Source organism: Bactrocera dorsalis, chromosome 2 (assembly GCF_023373825.1).
Source record: "Bactrocera dorsalis isolate Fly_Bdor chromosome 2, ASM2337382v1, whole genome shotgun sequence".
Classification (NCBI taxonomy): Eukaryota; Metazoa; Arthropoda; class Insecta; order Diptera; family Tephritidae; genus Bactrocera; species Bactrocera dorsalis.
Window position 1 is genome coordinate 51,761,833 of NC_064304.1, and position 20,696 is coordinate 51,782,528.

Genomic DNA, 20,696 nt, shown 5'->3' on the forward strand with positions numbered 1-20,696 from the left:
TCAAACGTCTTCTGTTTAAATATGTGTTGACGAAATAAATTCATCAAACTTAGCTTTAATTCATAATATTATTGTTGGCATTATGCATATTGTTATTATTAGCATTATAATGGAAAATAAAATAGCATACATTCCTCAACTGAGCCTGAGAAAAAAGGATATAATGGTATTTCCAATGATACGATTTTCTAGGTCAAAAACTGCTTTATTTTACTACAATCACGAATTTCGTTGAATGAGAATTGTGATAAAAGTGGTTGCAGTCCAAGGTGTATTGGGCAAGTGAAATATAGTCTGCGGAACATATTGGGAGACAACCAGAATTACTTTTTTTGTATGAAGCACTGTGTTTAACACATAACAATCTAAAGTAATGTTAAAAAATCACATATTTGCTGAAGATTTATAAAAAATCCGTTTCTTACACAAAATGAATTTGAAAACTTTATTAGACTGAAGAAATATTAAAAAAAATGAAAATTTTAATTTCCTATGAACATTTATTGATTGATTTAAAATCAAGAGGAAACGTTAACTTCGGTTGCACCAAAGCTACATAAAATATTCTTCACAAATATAAAAGAGTGTGGCAGTTATATGCTATAGCGGCCCGATATCAACGGTTTCGATAAATTAGCAGTTTTTTGGGGAGAAAAGGACATGTAAAAAATTTTAGATCAATATTTCAAAAACAGACAAACCGACGGGCAGACGGCATAGCGACCTCAACTCAGCGGGTCACGCTGATTAATCTCAGTATACCCTGTTTAGGATTCTTATGCTTATTTAAAAATGATCTAAGTGAGCGGCACTATGCATTATTGCATTTATTCATAATTTTATAAGTTCATATTTTTTACCTGAACATATTAGTCAAAACATTCGCCTTTTCTATTCCTAAGGCAGGAGTGTACATATAAACAAACAAATTATCTTCGTAATTTTTCAATTTGTGTGCTTCTACATTACAAATTATCTTTTTATTTTACCGCAACCGGCGCTCTGTATATGAAATCATAAAACAATGTCATTTCAAAATCCTTTAAAAATATTTAAAGAGCACTTTTATAGAATCGGATCTTCTTCATCTGGTTTAAAACAAAGCTAAATTGATAAGTTAGACAAGCAAGCACGTCTTTATACATTAAATGCAAATCGTATTAAGACATTATTTAAATTGTAAAAAAATTTTATAGTTGTAATTCAGTATAATGTTTGATAAGTAAAAACTAAGCTGTAAAAACTAAATGAATAAACAGAAAGAAAAATGAAAAGCAGGTTATTTTTTTAAATATATATTTTCTTAAATGCATATACTTGCACTCATTTCTTTCATTGAATCAAAGAGTTTCTGACAGAATCATTTCTATCTCACAAAGAAAAATATACAATTTGACAAATCGTGTAACAATTTGTTAACAAAATCAACTAAAGGTTATTAATTTTGGTGGTATCCTATCATTTAAAGGTAATTAAGACTTTCAAGATACCTTAAAATTACTAAACTTAACAGAAAACAGATTTAAAAGTAACACAAATGATTTATATAATCAAATAAGTGAACATACTTCAATTACAGTTAGTTAAAGCAATATAAAAATGGAAGAAAAGTATGCAACCCATGTACTATACCCAGTTTTCCTTATATACATATGAGATAAAAAGTGTCAATAGTAATAGGAAATAATCGTAAATGATTACAATTATTAATTATTAAGTTGCATAGTCCGTAACATAGTAAAAGGTGATGGCTCAGTCAATTAGTATTTTCTTACATAAATTCCGATCGTGTGTAAATTTCTGTGGAAACTATCAAATCAGTTAGTTTTAATGAGTCATATATAGTATGTATGTGTGCTTATATATTATTTAAATCACATAACGCAATTCAACGTAATGTAAGCTTTGTTGCTCTTCGCTGTTACAAATATAAGTGCGTCCTCGATCGACTTAATTCTGTTACATATATTACACTTATTAATTAATTTATTTTGCAGATTTTAGTTTCAACTATTGATAAGTCGATTAATACAGTGGCTTTGTGTGGGCGTTTCTATTTATTCACAAATTTTATATTATTATTTTAGTAAATAATATATTTGTATGCAAACATTACATTTATAATGGGCTTAAATCTAATACGTATATTGAGTCATTCCTTGCTAACCACTTGCATTTGCGTATTGTTTTGATATTACATTATTAACACATTTACTGCTGCATCTTCAACCAATTAATCATTTAAATGGAGTTGCAGTATAATACATAACTTTATTTATCGTATATATGTATGTAACTGTGTTATTTCTGTAGGAAGGAAATAATTTTAATTGCTACGTATGTTTATGAAACATAATATCCAGCTACTTTAAAATTGTTTTGTGTAGCTAGATGTTTTTCTTGTAAAATTTTTTAAGCAAAGTTCTAAGTTTTATATTTAGTCACTGGCTAAAATGTATACTAGTTTCTATGTTTTCTTGTTTGTTTCGTTTTGGTAATCATGGTTCTGCTTATGCTACAGACCAACGCAGTCAACAATGTATTTTTTAAATATCGCATAGCTATAACTTACCAAATATGTTGTTTTAATCATTAATGAGATTATAATTGCAAAGAATTTGCATTATATTACAAAATACAATTTAGTAAGCATTATTATATTACTTAATCAATTCATTATCACTAAGTTATGGCATTGGAGAGAAACTTTTGCAAAAATATAAATTAGTTTATTTATTGGAATATGAAATGTCATAGGGAGTCGGGAGAATATAACTAATAAGTTGCTGGTTGATTAAACATTCGCCTAAAATTTTGGTTATTATTGCAAACATATTTTTATACGTTAAGTAAGTTTGAAAATTGTGGAAGTACCAATAATTTATCACCATGGTTAATTATCATTAATTCCATTTACAAAATTTTAAATGCTCTGTTCTCTTACCATGTTGTTTTTGTTCTTTGACTAACTGCGCTCTGGTGTTCGCATATCTCTTTTGCTCTTTTCTTCAATATTTTAACAAGCTTAAGTGTCTGCATGCGTATAAATTTAAACACCTTACTTATAATATGCATGCATGTACTGATGTGTTATATATATATTGTATATATTTGTATATATAGTTATTTATGCAGATACATATACATATCTGATGTGATACTTTAGGTTTAAGTATAGTTTATATAAATTTATAGTTTTCAGGCTTATGTAACTAATTTACTAAGTAAAATGTTTTACGTATTTAAGTTATCATCTTTCGTTTAGTATTTGTGTTGTTCCTTTTCTGTCAAGCATAATCCCATTGACCATTGACCATTGACCATATATTATTATGGCATATACTCGTACATATTAGTCATATATGCAACAACTGCTCTACTATAGGCTATGTTTGCATTCGCTATTAATGCTTTTGTGTTTATGAATTTACGAAGTAACTTTACTTACAGCCTTGAGCAAATCATGATTGCTCTTTTCGAGCGCACTCATCATGCCTAAATTACCGCCGATACCACCGCTAACGCCTACTCCCACTCCCACCCCCGAACCAACACCCATTCCCAAACCTAATTTAAGATCATTCTGACCAATGACGGAGTGATGCAAATGTCCTGGATTGTGTGCAATGATCGAATGATGATCCTGTTGCTGTTGCTGGTGCTGTTGTTGTTGTTGCTGCTGTTGCTGTTGCTGTTGCTGCACCTGTTTGTTAACATTTTGCTGGGCGGATTTCATGGACTCTTGAGCTTTCATTTTTTCTTGCTCTTCGCGGTCGCGACGAGCCTGTAAAATAACACAAATTCAAATTTATTTTGTATTACAAGAATAGAAAGGGCACACGAGGAATGTAAAAAGAAGAAATTAAAATATATAGTTTTTGTCATATCACTATTGTAATTCTGATCCATTCATAAAGTTTTTAATTGGTGATAATATTTTAAGCTAAGCTAAAATTCTTATTGATTTCTTTAATATAATTATTTACTATTTTACATGTTAAATTTATTACAAAATTTTCTATGATTAGGTTTTATGGTAATTGAGTATAAGGTTACCCACCTGTTCGTTGATTTCTTTTACGGCACGTAGTTCCTTCTTCAATTTCATGCGTCGATTCTGAAACCATATTTTTATCTGACGCTCAGTAAGACAAAGCGCATGGGCGATTTCAATTCGTCGCCGGCGGGTTAGATAGTGATTAAAATGGAATTCCTTTTCCAACTCAAGTGTTTGAAATCGTGTATATGTTTGACGACCACGACGACGTGGACAACCATTCGGACCTAAAATTATACGCAATGAATATAAATTACTGAAAGATGCAAAAGATGTTATATGCACCAATTTTATGATATCTACTTCATATTTCTCTGAAGCCTATACGTTTTATTTAATTTTACATAAATAATATTTTCTTTTAGATTTATTTTTGTATCACTTCTTTTTAAGCTTATTCATAGTGATACAAGCAGAAATATATTAATAAAATTTTAATAGGTGTCTCTTCCACGAGTTTTGCTAAAGTTTTTGTTTCACCATTTTCATGAAACTAATGTCAATTTGTAAGCTATTAATTATTATTATTCACTTGTTAAACTAATACCTTAAATTTCAAATCCAGTAGCTGCCTTAGTTTAATGTAATGGTAGTTATTTTGCTAAGTGAATACTAAAGTACGAAATTCGTGCATATCTGGTCCTAGTGAGAGTGTGAGATGCTCTCCTTTAGGGTCGTTTACTTTTATACTACAATTGGCAGAACTTTCTTCAACAAATGTTAAACGCTTTTTCAATATTCTTTAAACTTTGAAATTAAAAAAAATATATAGTAGCTAGCATTTATGGTAATATTTTAGAGAACTGGTGGCACATTTAAAATTTTCTTACGGATTTTTGGTTTTGTATGCCACAACTTAAACAGTTGCATTAGATAATATATGATTTGGTAGGTTACTATATTTCATATGAACCTCCTAAATTACTTCAACAAATATCAAAGGAAATGAGCCTTTGCTATGGTAATGAACTATTCTTTTAACTATTTTTTTCATCAATCCAACACGTTCAGAGAGTTTTCGTTTACCATTTTGGTAAACTTTCTACATAACTGTTGCTATTGGCGTAGCTAAAGGGTGACAACCCTAGCATTCTGCTCAGCAGGTCTTTGCCAACCATAGTCCAGCTATTCGGGTGTTGTTTGTTTGTTTTGCTCATGTACTGCTGTGCTTCAGCTTGTAGATCTCATTTGTTTCGAATGCGCTGTAAATCTTTCTGTACAGTGAGTGTATTCTACAGCTTAATGCGTCAAGTAGGGCGACCACCTGCTTTGCTTCACTATTTTTTTGTTCTTGTATTTATGGTTGGACATATTTGAGTATTTTCAGTTCTTTCATATTTTTTACTTTTATACCTCTTACTGCTTTCAATTATGCACGCTACCTGTGCGAATTTTTTACCTTAAGCAGATGAGCGGTATGCCGCGATGGATGCGCAGTTCACTGTTTATGTTTAGGAAATCAAAATATTTTTATGGGCAAAATGTTTCTGTATTTCGCTGGTAGAAGTTCCATCAAATCTCACTTTTTACTTGCGTCTGCATTTTTTACATTCCAGGTATGCGTCATTATACCTTTATTTGTTTTTTCCCCGAAAAAACGATATGTGTGAACCTTCATGCTTTAAATATTTAAGAATTTTTGGTTGTTTAGATGCAAGTCTTTTCCGGCAGTGAAAAGTAAAACAGAAGTTTTAAAGAGCATAATTTTACTGTGAACGTAATGTAATATCCACATGGATTTAAAACCAGGCAAAATTTCATTTCAATCCACTTGGTTAAAGCCCTTTAAAGACAATGACGAATTGTCGATTGACAGGCGCTATTAAGAGCAGCATATAAAATAAGTTAAAACTGTCGGTTTTTTTGCACAATTAGCCGAATAATAAATAAATGTATTCCTTAAATGAGGCAAATGTCTTATATTTTTTAATACATATATGTATATTATAAAAACTAAATTTCACATCGCCATTTTAGATTTTGCACAATTTAGAAGCAATTCAAAGTCGCGAAAGATTTACCACGAATATGGCGTTTTAAAAATATTTAAGTTATATGAAAAATCACCTTTAACTTGTAATTATAAAACATAATTATTGCAAGAAAGTCGTCGCAGTGGCTGTAAAAATGATTTTGGTTGTGTCTTAGTTTCAAATCGATTGGAGCAAAACTGACGAAGTGATGAGTACTTTTATATATCAAATTCCCAAATTTGAGATATTTTCATCTCAATTCATGTATTCGAAGTCTATTGCTCTGGTCGCTTTGAAATTAAGCGCTATTTCTATACATAATATACGAGGTAACGCCAGAAAGTTAAAACTTGTTAATAATATTTATTTCGCAATAACAAATAAGCCGATTTCTTAGCGTATTCCTTAAAAGCTTTCCAAAAAAAATTAAAAAATTAATATTCGAGGCAACTTCATATTTCTTCCAAAAAATTTACAAAGCACTCTTCGATTGTCATACTTTAATAAGAATATTTTGTAGAGATTTTCTTGAGTACAGGTGCTTTTAGGATCCGATCATTTTGAACTATTTAACCAGTAGTGAGTCATAGGTGTACAATATGTTAAAAACATATTGAGTTTTTTAAGGAAAAAAATAATCTGTTTATAAAGTATTATAACGAAATTCCTATAAATTATTGTACGTATGTTTTTTGCAGAAGTTAAATTTAAAAATTTACTTGTTTACTGTATTTATTTAAACCGTCACGTTTGATTAAGTAATATACGTAATAAAATCGTAAGTACATATATTTGTTTAAGTATGCTTCGTATGTACATATATGTATTTAGAATAATCCATTATCTCGAAAAACTGCATGCAGACAACTATAAAAATTAACAAATGTAATTTTCCTTTTTTCTATCATACATACAATTATTTCATGATGTAAATGCTTCAAAGAAAAAATACGGTTGTTTTCTATCATAGAGGGAGTAAGGCGGACACGATTAAAATCACAACAAGTATGTGCATACGTCAAAAAGAGATAGGCCACTGCACTGGAAAGCATGCAGGGTAGCACCATAGCAAACAAAATTAGATGATTAAATAATATATAGTGGAGCGTCACATGAATTTACCGTGACTATGAAGGTAAGAGCTGAGCAGCAGCAATGGAATCCAATATGGCTGCTCTATCGATATTGGTTAGCGGTCAGGTAGAGACAAAAGCATGTAGACAACAATGGTGTACTGTTGTCATGACAACAAATGAATGCTCATTGGGAGGTGCTAAGCGCTCTTTTCCATCTTCTGTTTAGTCATGCGCTGTGCTCTCCATAAACATTAAAGTGTTGAGTATAGCAGCTATGGTGAGTTGTAAAATTCGATATATATATATATATATATATGTAACTGTATGTATAGTAATGTGTTGCCTGCTTTTGGGTTCGAGTCTCGAAGTTCTTCGATAAAATGTTAAAATTGTTTAAATTTAAGAACTGCTTGGTGCCCCTGCAATCAGACACTACAAGAGTTTTTCATAATCTTCTAATTTTTTTTAATTTTCAATTAGTTCAAGTCGTTTAGCCTATATAATAATAATTTACAATTATATTAAAAATTGTTAACTAACGACCAAATTAATAGTGTTCGATAGCTGATCATAGTAGTTACACATAAAAAAGAGTGATTTGATTTCTTTTTAACAAAAGAAAAGCGCTCTAATTGTAAATAACCCATAAAAAGAAGTACGGACCGATGAACCCACCAGACCAAAAACCACACCAAACTGCCAACTTAGGTGAATGTAATGGTTGTTCATGAAAAATTCTGGATTTTCTTTGCACCAGTGTCAGCAGTTCGATTTATTTACCACGCCACTCCTATTCAAGTTGTTCCTAGGCAAGGTCAGCAAATTAACGACGTTGACGGCGGTCCAATGATTTCAGTTCTGGAGTGAGAACAATTTTAAAGAGCTGCAAGCCTAGAACCTTTCTCTAAGTCCCAGTTCTTAAGAACGTCTTGAAATCGGGAAATCGAGGTTTTTAGTAACACTAGCCTGAACGGCAGCAATAGTTTCATTACTTCGATTGGTTCTTTGTCTTATGTGCACTTAAACGTTATTCTTCTTTATTAGCGTAGATAACACTTACGAGGTTATAGCCGAGTTTACAACAGCGCCAATTACAAACGAAGCCAATTCCTTCTCCACTTGGGGCACGAAAAGTTTTAATTCGAAAACTATTATTAAATAATTATAAACGTTATATCATGATGATGAAATTGTAAACATTACTGAATACCTTTAAAAAAAAATTACAGATCATGACATATTAAAAATTGCCGAAACGACATCATACCATCACTATTGGAAAACCCGGTAGTTGCGCTTCTTTCCCAGCAGCTATAGGTCAAGAAAAGATACGTTTTTATAGAATATTTATTGTATTTATGAAGTTCTTCACTCGATCCAATTACATGGCAGAGTAGTACTAAAAAAATCAGTAAGAAAATTCTTATTAAAGATCAAAATTAATTTTCGGATATTCAGGATCAATCAACTTAACGGCAAAAAACTTACAGGTATAATAGAAAATCGTGAAATATTTTTTGAAAATCTATCGATAAACATTCAACTTTAAACACCTTTGAGTGTGTCATGAAAATAATTAATTTGGTTTCTTCTTATTAATTGAGGGAAGCAAAAGTTAAAACATATAATACACAATCAATGACAAAGAAATTAATTAGTGATATATCACAAATGTATATAATGTTTACATGATAATTAGCGAAGTGCTTTTACGTTTTAAGCTAAGTAATTATACATTTTAACGCTTTCAGCTTGATATATTTAAATAAGTTTGGAACAAATTGGCATTTGTCAGAGAGTTTGCGAAATTCAAAATATTATTATTCCCGGAACTTTCTAATGTATTAATTAACTCAAAAAGAAATTTGATTTTATTTATGGAATACTTCAACAATCTTCTCCAATCCATCAATTATATATACGAAGGAGGTAAAATTAAATTATTTATCAAAATAGCAATCAAACAAATATAGTCATCTTATTAATTTTTTACTAAATTCCCTATCATTTTTCCATATTGCGAGGTCAGATAACCATGGACAAAAATAAAATCGTTTGAGATTGTTCTGTAAAGTTTGACCATTAAAAATTTAAAATATTAAAATATCTCTGCATAAAAACCTTACTTATGCTTAATCATGTATTAAACTTACAAATGTCCACTTCTAAATTATTATTTTTATACAGAATTTGCAAGAATGTATAATTTTGTTTAGTTTTATTACTTTTCATTGAGAAAATACACTACGCCATATAGAACCTTGTACTTATAATTATTTTACTTATGTACCTTCAGTGCTGTGATTTTCTGAGTTTTTAATAGCATATTTAAAATCAACCAAGTGTTGAATATTTAACGATCCGAAGGTAAAAATAACGTTTAAGAGACAAATAAAGAAATGTATTTAACAAAAATTTTGATATATTCGTTTTGAGCTGACTAAACTGTTCAAGAAACATTAAAAATTGGCGAGGAATATATCTAAATCTGTATGTCTAAATTCTGTTACAAATAATTTTAATACTCTCGCTACTTTTTGCTGCAGAATATAATAAAGGGTTTTTTTTTAACATGTAGTTAACCAGAAGAAAGAAATAATATTCTCTTTCAAGGCCTACGATGTAAGATAAAGCGTTCACTAAAAGTTTCCTTTAATAAATTGATTATTGCGTTAGTAATGCGCTTGATGACCGTTCGGCTTCAACTCTTGTATGAGTGGGATTTTATAAGCCGGCAACCAAGATACCTGCGTAAATATTTCACGCGGATTTACGCAGCTTCAATTATTGCGTACGAAGGCGGTTGGATTCATTCGGATCTTTTTCGATTTATACTCCACAGCAGTAATAGCACCCTGCACGGTGTCTCTGAGAATGCGCATTATCAACTAGAGTAAATGTGGTAAAAAATGGTTACCGAATCACCGACTCTGCTGGACGATTGCGTGAACCGAACTATTATTTTGGTAATAAATGTGCACGATTTGCAAACGTGGTTCCAGAGTTAGTCGGTAAATTAGTAAATGGTAAATCATACTGAGATAAAACAAGTAACAGCTGTCGAAAAGACTAAATAACATCAAAACTTATCGAGATAGATATAAGTTTCTGTAAATATGTATAAATGATCAGAAAGACGGGAAAGAAACCCGAATTGCTGTTTGTGCAAGCTATAACTTGATAACTAAGTATTACTTGACATCATAAGAAGGTAAAAATTGCAGACGAAATTCTAAATTAAAAATTTAAAATAATTGATCTAATGTGCTTTAGAAACCAAACTTACAAACCACCTAAGCTATTTCAAACAAATTTATATTACAAATTGAGTCACAATAATGCCAATATTTCACATATTATTTAAAAAATATACTTTCCCTTGTACCCATATAAAAATTTCCGTACTTACAGTTGACTTTATGCCGGATACATCGGTCAATATCTGAATTATCCCAATGATATTCAGAGATCTTCGTTTTTTTTATAGAACAGCGTCCTTATTTCCTTATACCCGATGTATTGATTTTTCGACTATTTGCTTTTAAAACGTTGGTTTTGGTGAATATACAATACGTAATATTTTAATGAAATTAATCATACAAATTTTCAAGACCACTGTATAAACTTCATATTCCTAATACAATGATTTCCGATCCCTCGGTTGATGTTTTCTTTATATACACAAAATATTAAATTTAACCTCGTTGGTTGAGGCTATATATTAAAGCTTTTTTTCTAGAATACTATCATAGACGTCTTTAAAAAATTTCCCTGTGAGTTGGATAAGAAATACATATCTACTTAACAATATTCCCATTTTAATAAACTGTGGTGCCGTTTTGTCTTTTACGGTTTTCTTTCAGACCAATTCAAACTCTAACATGTTTATATTACAAAATTTATTTATGATTGCCTTTACACTTGAAAGTACATAGAAAAATATGTTTGAAATCTAAATGGGCGAAAAAAACCTTAACTTTAATTCAAAGTGTAACAAATTATTCGGTACATGTGGACAATAATAACATTATGCCATATATTTTTGTATTCGTACCATAACCAATATCTTCAACACAATGCTTTTGTGTAAGATAATGTTTACATTGTGCTTTCAACATGCCATCCGGGAAGCACCTTTTTTTTAAATAAACAATTGCCTGTCTGGCAAGTGTGGAAAAATAAAAAATACCAAAATTGGATAAGAATAATAACATTTTGAGAGACAAGAATACATAGCATAAACCATATAATCATTGAACGTATTTATAAGTAACAACACACTGATTACGGTAGATAATTCAGAGAATAAACATAATTTTTGAAATGAAAGCATAGGATGTTCATAAGTTCTTCTCTTTTATCAATTATTTTATTTTCCGGACAAAGATACAAAATATGAAAAATGCTTTATAACTTTTATGATATACAGTAAGTAAAGTTTTCACCATGTTTCTAACCAATGAAGTATATATATGTATAGAAAACAGGTGATTTAGCGCTACCTTTCAATGATAACAAATATACTGACTTAAATTTTTTTGAGTTTGTTTGGTTAATATCAGATGTTTCAATAAAGGTGCTAGATCAAGCAAACTTGAAATTTTTAAGAATCTTCTAATTTTTCTGAACTGCATATAATTAATTAGACCATGTTTTATATACTCGTATAATTAGAAATTTTATGACGTAGTAATCGAATTCAAGCCCTTTGCTTCTGTTTTTAAGCATATAAGAAATTCACAAAAATAAAAACATAATTTGCCACTTTAATAACCACTTTTGGATGTTTTATATTCCAACTTAAGCACCACAACACCATATATATAATTACAGCCCAGCACACATAGCATGATCGTGCATATAACGTACAAAGCGCAGCAGCATTATAAAAGTTAATCACCGTATTTTATGACCGAAGCTTATAATTGAGTTGTAAAAGGCAACACCTTATTTATAACAGGTCATTATTCATTTGCTATGAAAAAGGCAAAAACCGTATGGGAACACTAGTTCGCTTAAACGGGCTTACTGAAAACGTTTACCAACATTTGTAAAGACTTTATCAATGTGGCATCATAAAAACGTAAACAACCCAAATCTATTTGTTCTGCAAGCATTGACGGTAATAGAAATTAACATGAAAGGAAGAGTAAGGAAGGGCTAAGTTCCGATGCAATCGAACATTTTATACACTTCCAACTTTCAGGAGCCCAAGCCACGAAAATACTTTAAGGTATAAAACGTCAACCAAAGGATCGGAACTTTATATATAGATATACTATATATAACTCAGACACATAAGATTTGTTAGAAAAACAAAAACCATTATGTTTATAATATGGGAGTTGATGTAGTATCGAACCGATTTTATATTAACTGTTACCATGCCTTATACTAAAATAATGTTCTCTAGGTTTCATTAAGGTACCTCACATACGTTCACCAATCATATGGAATAAAGTCACCCGGTAGATCGAAAATGATTATAATGGGTATATGTGAGAAAAGGGAAGTATTGACCCGATTCAACCTATTCTTGTTGCACAGAGTTACTATTGTCTGAAAAAGATTATCTTTGAATTTCAATTCTCATACATTTCACCGATATTTTCGGCAAAAACATCTATATATACTGGGGTCCACGTATTCTTTGTCTAGGGGCTTGAACGGGTTTGGTTGGATTTGGGCAATTTTAGGTTATAAGGTGGTGTACTTTAATGAACTTTAATGTTCCAAATTTTATCCCGTTATATCAATAACTTATTTATTTAGCATGTACTGAAAAGTGAAAGAATCAAATGGAATTTAAAATTGTGCTATATGGGAAATAAAAAGTTAAAGTGCGATTTCACTGATTTTCGAACTTAATGTCTCTAGCTTAGTAAGTTATCGATTTATTGGGCGTTTAGTAGTTTTGAACAATTTAGTTGTTGTAGCTTAGTGGTTTAGGAGATATGTACATTAAACTTATTAGAGGGCGAGTCTATGCCCACTTTTTCAAAACTTTTTCCACACAGGTTTCCCTTGCTACTGTAACCCCCTGTGCCAAATTAGACGTTTATATCTTTAATTAGTACTTAGTTATGGCTTTTATAGGTTTCGGTTAAAGGCGTTTTGTGGACGTGGTAGTGGTTCGTTACGTCCATCCTTTTTACTATTGGAACGCGCATACCCCTACTATTATTCAAGTTACAGCTTGCACGAATGGACGGTCACCCGGATTTCAACTCGTTTCGTCATCCTGATATTTTATATATACATAACTATATATCTATCTCGATTAGTTAGGTGAACACAACTATTATACTCTGTAGCAACATTTTGCAAGAGTAGAATATAGTTTACTGACCGATATTGTGATTTTCTATCATTTGTTAGAAGCGTAGATACCAACAAACATATATATATATACATGTATATGTATTGCTTAAATAATAAATACATATAATAAATTTTCGTTATGAATGCATTTAATACATTTGTTAATATAAGTTATTGATGTCGATATTCTATATTTATATGTAACTTGCCAAAAGGAATACCCGTTATATCTAATCGCTCCTTTGATTATTACGATTCGGCTGAAAGGAGAGATATCGAAATATAGATTTCTTTCAATAGGAACTCGGAAAATTTAACGATAAAGCACCATTATCTTCTTCTGGAGTTCTAACTTTCAACTTTCATATATTGCTCGTACATAATTTCAAATGTAATACAAATGGAACTTTTTTCACAATAATTTACATTGAAATATTTGTGTCGTAAAAGCTTTGCTTAGCTTTGTTTCACTTTGAAAGGAAATTTACTGTACATTTATAATAAAAAAGAAGGATGATCAGAAATTGGTGTACGCCATTACATTAAAGTATATACATATTGTATATATTGGTATACATCAACACACCCTTATTTATGGTGCCAGAAATTTACAAACACAAACACCATTTTGGCTATGGTTGCTACTAAAAGGACAAGCCAAACCGGTTTTCTTCGTTGTACTGCAACCACCAAAATTATGGCAAGAATAAAGGAGAAAATTGCACGATGGCTGAAATGTTAATAAGGCATTACAGACACATTATGTGCATCGTACTGATTAAATTTAAATAAATTTAATAAACATAAATTCTACCTATACCACATGATATTTAAGCCTCCGTCACCATTTACAGTAACAACATTCATCTCTATATACAAAATTGACTACCTACCCAACACATCGCCTTTATATCGTCAGGGTTAATATTTCGTGGCGCAAAAGGTAACAGCTATTATTGACATTCTGGTTCTCTTTTTGCTTTCTGCTCATATCATTTTTCAGCGTGTACTAAGATTTCTAAGAGTATTCACAATTCGCTGCTGCTGTTACGCTTGGCTGTGAATGCATAAACTTTCATTTTCTGCTACGTTAATCGTGTCAGTCACATGTATACTTGTTGTTTTTGCATTGTTCGTTTATGTCCTTATGATTTTGTGTTTTGGGGGAGTGGGCGTTTAGGGAATGGTGAATATAATTTTGTTTTGTCACGCTTCATTACTAATGACTAGTCAAAACAGAAAGCAAACTGTAAAAATAAGACGGAAGCTCGGATAATAATATGTATTATTTACCAGATGCTTCCGAATCAAAGCCAGCCTTCTCTCTGAAAAATATTACGGAACGACTTTTTTAAGCCGAAATAGTTTTGTGAAAAGCACATTTTCAAACTATATTTCTTCATATTTTTACTATAGATAGATGCGGTATAAAGTGAACCAGATGTTCGAAATTATATTAGATATGTGGGGGCTAAGAGAACTGTTGACCTGCTTTCAGCCATTTGCAATAAAAGTTATAGTTCGATTTCGACAATTTTTGAACGTAAGATGAAATAACTTGAGGGCGCTTACTGTGCACAGTGTGATTCTGATAACGTCATTGATGTTTGGATTAATTATTGTAAGTTAACGTTGGTGATAATTTTGCAGTATCTAATGGGAACGTTTAGGTAACCTTATATCTTTAGCTGAAATCAGTCAAGTAGTTCCTGAAATATAGAACTTCATCTAAAGATGAGCGATGCTACCCTCACTGTCCAAGTTTTACGCTAGATCCTATAAAACCCTTCCCTACTATCCTGTTTGTAAAATGTAATACTTGTGGCTCATTCATTCAGTGAGTTATCATAATTTTGGTAATTTTCTTCATAACCGCGATATAAGGAATGGGCGTGGTTATTATCCGATTTTACGTATCTTCACACAACACACAACCAGTTTGGAAGATACGAGTATGTGTATTAAATTATTCCATCCTTAAAAAAGGAAACTTGTACCCAGTAGTAACCATTGAAACAACAAATAAGAGAAATCGAATATTCGGTATAGCCGAACATTTTATTCTCTCAAAATCACAAGCATCAAAGCCTCTATATATGAGCGGTATGAAGTTTAGACCATGAGGTTGACCGATTTCAGTAAATTACACTATGCTAATGAAAATGTATTTACGCAATTTCAAAAAAAATATCTGTTATTCTGATAAATTGTCGAAAATTATTGAATACTGCAACATTACGGTATTAAACTATTACTTATACGTTGACATAATTTTTTTAAAATGTAATACAAATGTATTGACCAATATACATATATTATATGCCATAAGGTCTACCGATATTTTGAAAATCCCTTATTACGTATATACTATTTCAACCATTTTTAAATTAGTATAAGAAAAAGATGCTCTCTGAATGTCACTAACATAACTAAACTACGGTATAAAGTCAAACGGAAGTTCGAAGATTTTTATATCAGCTATATGGGGCTAAGCGAACTACTCTTTTCATTTTAACCTTTTTTTATATACTAACTAAACTCACTAATTGATCAATATTGTCGGTCGTAGGCTAAGTGCATCTTCATGTATTCGGTATATGAGGACTTAAAAATTTATGGTTTGATTTCTGCCATTTATGGGCAATAGACGTTAAAGGCCTTGCGAAAATATTTCTCCGATAATTTTATAGTTGCATGATAATGCAGACATGATTTTAGTCTGATTCAAGGATATCAAAATAATATAGTATAATACACACATTTTCGTTAATATTGGTCAAGTAAATCTAAAAAATTTCGCCTAAAAATGGGTGTTGCCCGCCTATTATACAGCTTTACACCATACTTTAAACACCTATTCCGTGCCATCTCAAATGCGAAATTTAATTCTTCTGACATATTTATCGCTTTACCGCACATATAGACGGACGGAAAGCGAGTCACATTAAAATCAACTCGCAGCATCATTTTGATCATTTATAATATGTATACATATAACTCTGTACTCAGTCATTTATGTATAGCTCTATTCTATATATATATTGATTAGTTTTAAGTAATCGCAGATATTCGCCCTTAGAGTTTTTACTGAATTCTAAGCAATTGTGTGGCTGTTCTGGTTTGACTGCAGTTTTGGGTAACATGATATTAGCAGTTACAAGGGGTGGTAAGATAAAATATCCGCAATAAATTGTAATACTTATTCATATAGGCAAAAATATTTTGTTCCAATTCGGCAAAAATACAAACAAACTTATAAAAATAAGTAAATAGCAAGGAAAATCGACAAATCTCACATAAAAACGAAAAAAAGTGGGAAAATAATATATGGGAGGAGCGGTGATGATTTCGCACGCCGACTAAGCCATATACTAACGTCATTGCTATGCTAGCCACAACTAGTTCTTTCACATTTCTGAACAAATGCTCTCTCAAGGGTAGAAAATTTTCTCAACAATAATATACACGGCGTTTATATGTTTTGTGTTGAACATACAGTCCATATAATCAATAAGCTGTCAAAAGCAGTAAGCAACCCATTTCAAACTGTTTAGAGTCAACTTTAATTTGGCAATCATTCTTCCAAATTATAGAGAACATTACCTAATAACTTTGCGAAATATGGACACCTTTGAAGAGAATTAAGTAAAATTTTGAAAATTCTAATTATTCCGAAGCGAAAATTGGTGTTTAGAGACAATCATAAAAAATGAAAACGTCATTTGCATTAATTGCTCATAATGATTACTTTTCACATTAAAATGCAATACAACAAGTACCAAAAATATAAAATATCAAACATAATAATTTTCTTATGCAAAACAAAATTGTGCCGAAAATTAAAGTTCGTTTGCCTTTGCTGTTATTTATATTTTACTGCTGTTTACATGATGTAAAATGCAGTGAATCACGCAAAATGTCAATTACTTTTTAATACATACATATACGTATGTATGTACCCGAGAATCTTGATCATTTGGATATTTAAATAAATTAATTTAAATAAACATAATTGTATCGCATTGGATTTGCAGTCGAGATTATTTAACTATCCACACTTGTGCTGATCTGTGACGAGATACCCAAACTATAGGTAGACCATAGTAGTATATACAAGTATATAAGTATTATACATATTCGTACAATATTTATTTTCGGCATCGTGGTTGGAAGCACATTGTCGAGTGTAATGAACGCTTTATTGAAACTGGCTGCGAAAATAAGCGACAAAAACTCGGGTGCATCGGATATGAGATGTAAATGTATGAAAAGAATACAGAAGAGAGCTGCTGAGAAACAAAGAAAGAGAGAAGAGAGAGGCAGACATCTCGTCAAACAGTTAATTTTAATTTAAAACTGTCTGAGCGTAACTTGGCCCTTTCAAAATCCTTTCAAAGTTAAACTTCTACATATAAATTTCATTTGTTAAAACCGCAGTACATTAACAACATCTGCAACCACCATCGATTGTAAATGTACATGCTCAGCACATCGTAATTGCTTCCCACATTTGCAACATACATATGTACATATGTATGTACACATATCCCAATATATGACATATTTAAAATAATACATGTTGTGAATATCAACACTTGAATATATGTATCATATAAGTATGAACGTATGTATCAACTAAACCACATATACCACTATATGGGATCCTAGACGATTACCATAAATCATCCTTTCATCCTTTAACCCACGAACGTTAAGTAATCCGTAGAAAACAACACTGTCTAGCAAGTTTAAAGCTACGTTTATAGAAATACTGTTGTCTAAACACAAATATTCGGCCACGTCTGTCGACTGCGCCAATATGGAAAGCACGAGGAGAATTGATTATCTGTTTGTCTGCCCTACCGAAAACTTGAGTAAAAATTTAAATTTCTATATGAAACTAAGTGCACATGTTTCTTAGCACTCAGTGTAAATTGAGTGAATTTTTATTCTCATCTACTGTTCATCGTTGCAACCATAAGTTCAAGTTTGCTTTCTTTTAAGGGGTTGTATGGGTTTCACAGTTTCAAAAAATTTAAAATTTTTTTTGTCTTATTAAATTCTATAATCTTTAATTCTAATCTCTAGAATATTGTCCTAAATTTTCAAGTTGCTGCGAGTAATATTTTCGGAGATACAGCCTTGAGAACCTGTGCGCTCGAGGCTGAATAGGCTAAGTGAACCATCTTTAAACGCGTTTTTCTCAAAAGTATGTTTTCAAAGTCGGTTGTCAAGATTTCTCGCGAACTACTCAACCGATCTTGATGAAATTTTACACAGGTTTTTGAGATATCATTTACAAGGTCTTGAATGAAGGATTTTTCATTTTTTTAATTAACACTATTTAAAAAAAAAAATGTAGAGAAATTTTCATCGAAATTTGCATTTTTTTATAAAAACGTCTGCCAAAAATCCAATTTTCATTTTTTTTCTTCGTCCAATAATTAGTTTATTGTCTTTAATGACCATTTTGTTATTTTTTTTTGAAAATTTTATAAAATATTTACTTAATATGAGTCTTTTAAATAAAAAAAAATTTCATTAAAATATTTCATTTTTTATATGTAAAAAAAAAATTATTGAAAAAAGGTCGTTTTTTGCCCGAGGAAACCCATGTAACTCCTTAAGTCCCATAGGTAAAATTGATTTTAGAACTTAATGGGTTGACACTAAAAAAGATAAAAAAGAACATATTTACGTTTTATATTTTTACCCAATGTTATATTTTCTCTCCGTAGTGTTGACGTTAGACCACTTATTTGATGAATATATTATACATTTATAAAATTCTTTTATTAGCACAGGTCTTTAGGTCTTTTGGTCTTGTAGTGATTTAGTGAAATCGGCCCGTAACGTTTCATAACCCTCATATCATATACGCCAATAAACTTTCGTCGGCCCCACTTAATGATGCATATATCAGTCACACACCTATCATTCAGAATTTTCGCTAGCTTAACAGAACGTAACCTAGTACAGTGAGTTTTGATTAACAAAATGGAGGATATATATATATATATAAATATTATTGACTAATTTTAATCTATCGCTTATTATAATGTCAAACATGCTCTTAACCGCTTCGCTTAGTAATGAGTGCTATTTTCCAATCAATTAGAGATTAGAATAGAAAATTCAAAGTTTTATTATCATTTCCTATACCTTTACTTATTCGAAATTGAGAGAATATATACTTCTTCTTTCTATACATTTTTTTAAGATGTGAGTTTTAATAATTTTGCAATCACCACTATTTATTGTCCTACGTGCTTTTTACGGGTGGAATAGGTCTACCTCAGTCGATTACAAATACTTAGCATCGCCTTCATTGTTATTTTAACGTAATTTATTGCATCAAGAATGTTTGCATGCATGTAGAATATTTATACGCATGGCGCTTATCGGGAATTACTGGTAGTTGGTGGGCACGACAGATTGAGGGGCCATTGTTGCTCTTTCTGCCTTTTGCATGTGTTCTGAGTATCAATAGTAATAATTAAAGTATGTAAAACAAATAAGGAAGGGCTACATGGGATAAAGGCAATCAATCGACACACTCATTTAGACACAAAGATACACTAGAAACTAGAATCTGGACTAGAACAGTTATGGTTCGATTTTGACTCGAGATGACATACTTTAAGGGAACTATTTGTGCAAAGTTTTATCCGTATATGTTCAATGGTGCTTGATTTGCCATCTGAAAAGGATATCATATGGAATCAAATATTTTACTTTACGAGAAGTAGGCGTTGTTGTAGTCGGATTGCATCTATTTTCACAATGTAACATAGGATCACCAAGATATTTCACACTATCGGTAGAGGTTCTTATGGGATATCTCCTAAGCGAATTTGGTTATTGTGGGTTAAGTGTTTTACATGTACATACATTAAAATTATTTTAATTAATTATTTTAAATTTTACAAAATTTTTTACCTCAGGTGTCGCAGCAATCCATAGTTGTAGATAATCTTAATTAAGAAATTAGCTTTGGAATTTTATAGGTTCTCAATTGGAGTTTTGTGGGCGTGACAGTATTCCGATTACGCCAGTCTCCGAACTGGTCCTCAGTTTTTACCGTGTATCACTTGTACCAAGTTTGATTTAGCATCGACAATCGGACAGTCACTTGAAATTCAAGTCGTAATGATATATATGTATATAGCTTTACATATATTTATCTCTTATTTCAGGTGTTACACACAACCATTTGGTGAGCAAAATTATTATACTCTGTAGAAACATGTTGGAAGAGTCTAAAAGGTT

The 20,696-nt window shown here is 31.0% G+C and overlaps 1 protein-coding gene across 9 annotated transcripts in view; it reads right to left on the reverse strand.

Moving 5' to 3' along the window:
* Nucleotides 1-1,279: 1,279 nt before the first annotated feature.
* The window catches only part of LOC105226091 (homeobox protein abdominal-A), a 39,351-nt gene continuing 19,934 nt past the window's right edge, over nucleotides 1,280-20,696 (reverse strand). For all 9 annotated transcript variants that reach the window (XM_049448034.1, XM_019990212.3, XM_019990211.3 and 6 more), the window contains 2 exons: nucleotides 4,061-4,284; nucleotides 1,280-3,784 (listed from right to left, as the gene is read on the reverse strand). In XM_049448034.1, coding sequence (XP_049303991.1) covers nucleotides 3,428-3,784; nucleotides 4,061-4,284 — 581 coding nt within the window. In that variant the 3' untranslated portion in view covers nucleotides 1,280-3,427. The remainder of the gene's footprint in view (nucleotides 3,785-4,060; nucleotides 4,285-20,696) is intronic.